The sequence below is a fragment of the Plodia interpunctella genome, chromosome 5 (assembly GCF_027563975.2).
Source record: "Plodia interpunctella isolate USDA-ARS_2022_Savannah chromosome 5, ilPloInte3.2, whole genome shotgun sequence".
Classification (NCBI taxonomy): Eukaryota; Metazoa; Arthropoda; class Insecta; order Lepidoptera; family Pyralidae; genus Plodia; species Plodia interpunctella.
Genome location: NC_071298.1, coordinates 1,252,986 through 1,259,922, shown reverse-complemented (window position 1 = coordinate 1,259,922; position 6,937 = coordinate 1,252,986). Strand labels below are relative to the sequence as shown.

The 6,937-nt window shown below is 35.8% G+C and overlaps 1 protein-coding gene across 4 annotated transcripts in view; it reads right to left on the bottom strand.

Moving 5' to 3' along the window:
* LOC128670199 (uncharacterized) overlaps positions 1–6,288 on the bottom strand; it is a 19,413-nt gene extending 13,125 nt beyond the window's left edge. For 2 of the 4 annotated variants that reach the window (XM_053745672.1, XM_064435993.1), the window contains exons 1-3: positions 5,977–6,288; positions 5,341–5,468; positions 776–971 (exon numbers count right to left, since the gene is read on the bottom strand). In XM_053745672.1, the coding sequence (XP_053601647.1) occupies positions 776–971; positions 5,341–5,468; positions 5,977–6,123 (471 nt within the window). In that variant the 5' untranslated portion in view covers positions 6,124–6,288. Of the gene's footprint in view, positions 1–775; positions 972–1,054; positions 1,116–5,340; positions 5,469–5,976 lie in introns of those variants that run through there. The other 2 variants (XM_053745671.2, XM_053745673.1) reach the window with 2 other exon arrangements.
* Positions 6,289–6,937: the final 649 nt, after the last annotated feature.

Genomic DNA, 6,937 nt, shown 5'->3' with positions numbered 1-6,937 from the left:
CACATCTCGTGAGAGTAGAAAGAAAGAAAGAAAGAAAGAAAGAAAGAAAGAAAGAAAGAAAGAAAGAAAGAAAGAAAGAAAGAAAGAAAGAAAGAAAGAAGAAGAAAGAAAGAAAGAAATAAAGAAAACATTTATTTGCCAAAAACATGAGTACAAATAGTCAAAATGAATTAGACCTACACGTTTTACCGAATATAGGTATGCAAATATAAATAAAGAGGAGCATGCTATCCACTACAAATCCAAAACAAAAAAAGAATTATAATGTACTTATTCCGAGTCTATCATTAAAGAAATCATTTAAAGTATAATAACATTTATCAGTTAATAAATACTTGAGGTGCTTTTTAAATAGATTTAAATTTAAGCTTTTGTATTGATTTGGAATTTTGTTGTAAATTTTCGGTGCCATACATACTATGCTATTACCGAGTAAAAGTAGTAGAAGAGAAAAAGCTAGGAAGGAAACCCTTGGCTTCTCTGTGGAAGAAACTACGAAAATGCTGAGATAAGTAAGAACTCTTACTGCATAAGGTCAACAATTCACTTGAAACTTAATCTAGCTCCAACTTTCAAAATTAGTTCAGAAGAATCACATCCAAAGTATTTATAATTATTGATACTGATACAATGGTGATTAATTCTGTAATCTGGCTGGTTCGAATTCGAAATGTCTCAGTCGGCGAACTCTTTTTGTGGGCTAAATTTGAGCAGAAGTTGACTGAAGAGAAAGATTATATCGTGAAATAGATATTTGTATTGACTTTGTACATACTTGTGGTATGATGTGAAGACCAAACGGCGGAGGTCCGACGGAATCACTGAAGCGCGATAACATTGAGGCATTACTCTCGTGCGCACCGAAAGCCCATTGCGTCGACTCAGCCTGCGATATCTTCTCTTTATTTGACATATCATCACCCATATTGAGATAATAATCACTAAAGCTGTTTTCGAATACAAATTTACATCTAAAAAATGAAACTGGTTTTATTCCCTTTGGGTTAGCTAATTATATAGTTAATTCACAGAAAGCAAGATAATATTGATTTACATTTCAATATTTGAACATCGAATCGAAACAAAGACGTGAATGTTTTATTTGTCATCAAAACTCTCATCAATCAATTTAGAATAAACGTAAAAGGACTCTATGACTAAAGTTCCTTATCCACGGGCGATACCACTAAAATACCTCTCAATAATCCTACTAATATAAATGCGAAAGTTTGTGAGGATATATGTATGCATATGTTTGTTACTCTTTCACGCAAAATGTACTGGACGTATTGTTATTAAATTTGGTACACGGGTAGAATGTAAAACAGGTTTCTTTTTATCCTAAAATTCCCAAGGGAGCGAAGTCCCGAAGCGCAGCTAGTATCATAGCATTTCAAAAAGTAGAAGGAATTCGTATTCGTGTTCCGGATTCAGAAACTTAATGTGTGCGGCCGCGCATTGTGATTCCTAGGTAATGTTTTTATATCTGTGGCTTGTATTACCCGCCACCATGGATTTAGTAAGTACGAAGTAGACCTTCCGGACCATTATGTTATTCCAGAAATGTTGAATTCCACGAGTGTTGAATTCCACAAAAGGTACCTATTAATTTCACGCTCGCCACAGACCGTATCCTAACGATTATTTGTTGTCAATGGATATAGAGACAATTAGAAAATCGTGTCTCAAATGTCAGATGCCGTTACATAGATCACTGGGTAGGCACATACCATGGAATTAGTAGGTACTACGTAGGAAGTGGCACACACGAGAGCCGATTCGTTGTCACACCAGTTAAGTCACACCAGTATGGCACAGAATAATATATTTCCTGACATTCAAACTTCATGGTGTGACTGTCAATAATCAATAGCAGTGTGACACAGAATACCAAATATTTTTCTTCACATTCACACAACGTGGTGTAATTGTTATTTTTTATTGAAAGTGGAACTACGAACCCGAAGCTAGTGGGACTGTGAGACTGGTGGGACTTTATTGGTGGGCCCACGGGTCAAAAATCTGTTATTAAACGTCATACTAGGTATGTTTTCGTAAGAACAAACAAATTAAGTATTTTCTTTGATTACCTACTAAAGGATTTTTTTTTCTTGACTGTACTTATAAGTTGGAGAATCTAGGTCAAGCACGGGTCCGGACTAATTTACCTTTTTGTTTCTTTTATTATGTAAACCTTTCGAAAGTTAATAAATAAAAAATATATAAATGTTAACTTTTAATGAAATACATCAAGTCGCAAGACGGCAAAAAAAAATACATTTTAATAAATTAAAGTGGTACATATATCTACCAAGCGCACCGATTTTCAAGCGCCATTACTCCAAAAGATATACAGGGTGACTTTTTTTATACATTGGCAAATTTTCCACATGCTCAGTCCATGATTCGGAACAACTTGTAGTATGAGAGTAACTCCGAAACCACGAAAAATCAGCTGTTTTATACAAAATTATAATACCTAAGTTGTGGAAAATGTATGGATCAGTTAATTATATTTTCGCGATTTCACGGTTGCTTCCACACGAAAATTTATTATCGACTGAGCATGTAGATAACAATGTATAAGAAATCATCCTGTATAAAAGTGAAAAGTGCCTGATTTAGGCGAGGAACGTGCACTTTACTATGTGTGCAATAAGCGCCCCTCTAAGTAGAGGGGCGCTTATACTACAAAGTTTTCTTTTCGTTCTCGTATGAGAAGTACGGAATGTTGGCGGACCGCCTAAAAGCATCATACTTGATGTCCGCCTCTTCTCTGCTGAGGACGTATCTGCTCAGATCGCGGTCAGCCTGGGATCCTATGTACTGAAATATAGAAAGCATGTTTTCTGTAAATTAAGGAATCCTTATCATCGTGTAATTTAAGAGCGAGGCTCTTGTCGGCTCCTTCACTTCTTGATACGACACAACGTCCACTTTTTCTTTAATTTGTTTGGTGTAACTATCTCTTGGTCTTCCTGTGCCCCTACTTCCACCTTTCCTTCTATAATAATTCTCAAGAAGGCATCGTACCGTATCAAGTGTCCTAACATAAAAAGAAATAATGAAAGATATGTTTATCATAGATCATTGGAACTCGACATGTCAGTGAAATCGGCAAAGTTGGCAATTTGACTCTGTGATAAATAATAAGCGTAAATATAGGCAATAAAATAATCAAACACGATAATTAAATGTCACTTTCTTCAGTTTTATCGCGAACCATTATTGTCGAGCTCCCAGCGCTAACCACCTAATCGAAACACCTACTACTGTGTGGGCGATGTGCGGGCTATTTCTCTTCCCACCATCGAATCGATTCGAAACGAGACACAGCGAACCAATAACATTACGCCATTGTATGTAGACAACCACACGGCAATGTCATTGGTTCGCTGCGTCTCACTTCGAATCGATTCGATGGTGAGAAGTGAGATGCTAACCCCACAGGTACACTTTTCGAAGCAGTGGTTTTGGTCGGATCGACGATCGTGAAAAGGCCACGAGAATATTTGTCGGATCAATCCGATGTTCTCGGTGAAACGGTAAATTACTTCAGAGTTTTTTTAAAGCTTTTATATAGTTTCACCTGTCCCGTAGTTTGCTTGTCTGTTTGTAGGCAAATCTTGCAAGTTAGTATTAGTACTGCCTACTTCCATTTGTTCTACAGAGTTGAAATTTCACATGTCGCTTCAGTTTCTATGACAATGCATTATGATAAGCATGACCAGATGGTGTACCCATGATCGGCTCCCAACGAGAACACGATTAACAGAATGGACATGAGTTTTTTGTCAGGCATCAAGTGCCACAAGATCTCATTGACGACAAAAGTTTGTGTCAAAAAATTCTAGAGCGCCTTAATAATAATAAAAACACTCATGTACCTAATGAATACTTACTTCATTAATTTTAAACAGTTTTCGACAATGTCTTTTTATATCATCTGATGGTCCCCACTGAGGATTAGGTGAGAATAGGCCAACCCATCTCTGAAATGATGTAATAACATATGTTACGGTAAATTTGATTAATTAAAAATTATTAATAATTTCACAACATTATTAATAATAACCACGTGATTTGGTAAATGTGAATAATCATTTGAAATTAATTACTTTTATTAGTTATTATTAATAATTCGCTATATACACAGATTGGTACTAGTAATAAATAAAGTAAGACTCAAGGTTTTAGTACAACAGATTAAAAACTAAAGTTAAAAGAAGATATTGATAACAAATCTAACTGTGTCGGTTAGATTAGGTTAGTATTGTGACCACACAAAGCGGAGCGAGCGAAGCGCACGGAGCTTAAAACTATGCCAACAAAAGTCAAGATGGTTAAGATTTGGACATGTGTCCAAACTAAAACAAAATCTAGGTTAGGTTGAGATGCTCCTATACTTACTGCATGATGGTAGGTAAATAACATGTTCAAGATAAGTAAATTATTCTTTATTAAACAATGAACGGCGGTAAACTGTTAGGGGAATCAAAAATAGGCTATACGATATTTAGAGAGGTGTCGGATGACCTGCGATGAGATTGGCGGACGACATAATAAAAGTCGCAGGTTGTTCATGGATGAGAGAGGCACAGGACAGAGGAAGTGGCGTGCGCGAGGAGAGGCCTGTGCTCAGCAGGGCAATAACGAACTAAATGATGGATGATGATCAAATTTTAACAAAGACACGAATATACTTATTTTAATTGCTGCCCGAACACATAAATAACGTCGTTTATGGGAGTAGTGTTTGATTTTAATTTGATTTAAGAACAGGAATCTATTTAAAATCAATCAATCAAACATTATGATTGATTTCACCTTTCACTATCAAATCGATTCGAAGTGAGACGCAGCGAACCAATCACATTACGGTGTGGTTGTGGCTGCATCACAAGAGCGCTCTATGATTGGTTCACCGAGTCTCACTTCGAATCAACTCGATGATTAGATGCCATAAAAAAATCAACCATTCTTTTTTCATTTATTTTTAAGTCAGATAGTAAAACCATTTTTTTTAAGTCAGTAGGTACTCACGTAGGCCTAATGTCATGAGTAAAACTAAATCTTGATTTAGTTAAAATTTATAATGACAGCGTGGCCGCAACGCTCGAAATGCTCTGAGGACTATTCATACATTGACCTTTATGAAGATGACAAGCGCTTAGAGTTGCCAGCCTTAATCCCTAGCTATGATGTGGGGCAATGTTTGGCTAAGAAGACGGGTCTGTCATTATGAGTTAGTCTGAACCACCCTAGGGTAAGATAAGTAGCAATATTTAAAATAAATATATTCGTAATAATAATAATCTGTAAATATGATCCAAAACTTACCCGTTGATGCTTTCGTCGAACATAAACGCTAATTGCATTTTAGCAATCGTACTGACATACATAAAGAAAAAACAAAGTAGCTCCTCTGTAGTCGCTTGCAAGAGAGGCCGGTCCGGTTTACCCACATTCTGTTAAAAAATGAATACATTTATTATTGTTCTTCACAATCCACAAGAACCGATTCCTTAAAAGGCAAGGTCTTGGAGAATCTCTAGACAAAACAGAATCTATTGATAAAATATTATTCGCACATAATTGCTTGATTTGATTTTCTATTAGTGCTAAAAAAAACTGATCAAAATGCATCGTTTTAAGGCACTGAGTTCAAATAAAATCAAAGCTTTCCAAACAAATTTGTAGAAAGCCAAAATATGCCCATTGATTACGTGAGCATAATCAAGTAATCTCTAGTACAATCAACAGTACATCAAGTTACCCTGTATGTACCTCTATGGCGCGGTAATAGCGATGGCATTTGTAATATATTTGGGTAGGTTGATGTGCTATGACTGTCATTTTTGTCTCCACTCTGATCCGGGGTTATAGGTTATTAACAATGGTTGGACATACCAAGCAAATAGTAAAAAATACCTTTAGTATTTGTACATTTAAAAAACACAATGTGTATTTACTTACTTTTGGAATAATTTGAAGAGCAAACGGCGGAGGCCCGTAATCGCTCATGTCCGATACATTTGAGATATTGCTCGGGTGAACTCCCAAAACCCATTGGTACGACCCAATCTGCGACATCTTCTCTTTAATTGACAAATCATCACCCATGATCGGTGAGCAATGGATTATAGTTTTAACAAATAAAAATTATCTTCGCTAATGCTGACAAACTATTCACAGAACGTCTGTCATAAAACCAAAATGGCAGAAGACAATTCTTTCCACGTTTGAAGATCGAATCGAAGATACAAATATTTCGGTTGTTATCACGTCATTTCTTCATGTCGAGCCGGAATGGCTAGTGCCCATGGATTTAATAGGTACTTCGTTACGGAGTACTTACTAATTCCATGCTAGTATCTAATATAAAAAGTTATGCCGTAGATCCAACAGATATAAAAACATTTAGATCAACTAAAAATGAAAAAAGTTACATTAACATATAAACCTAATTCATGGAATTAATAGATACATACAATTTAAAAAAAGAAATAATTCGGCCAGTACTTTATGGTTCATGGGCTTAGAAAGGGCGGCAGTATATTCGGTCGCGTATTACCGAGATATTGCGCCACAGATATAAAAACATTTCATTGAATCTGATCTAGAGCACAATATATGAAAAGCACCTTTTCGACTACTTATAGTGAAATGACGTTCCGTCGTCATTTAGGAGCATTGCACGACTTTATTTTAATAGTATGTCGTTTATTATCACTGTTCAAATGAGTTTCGTAAAAGAGTGCCTGTGCTTGTCTACGGGTGATAATGTCATGCATGGATTATAGCTTGATATCAGTTCTATTAATTTATATAACTATGCATCTGTTATTTCCACGGAGCTACAATTAGATCTACTAAAACATACTAAAATCACATGAAAACAGGTGTCATTAATAAAAGTATATCAAATGTTAGTTCG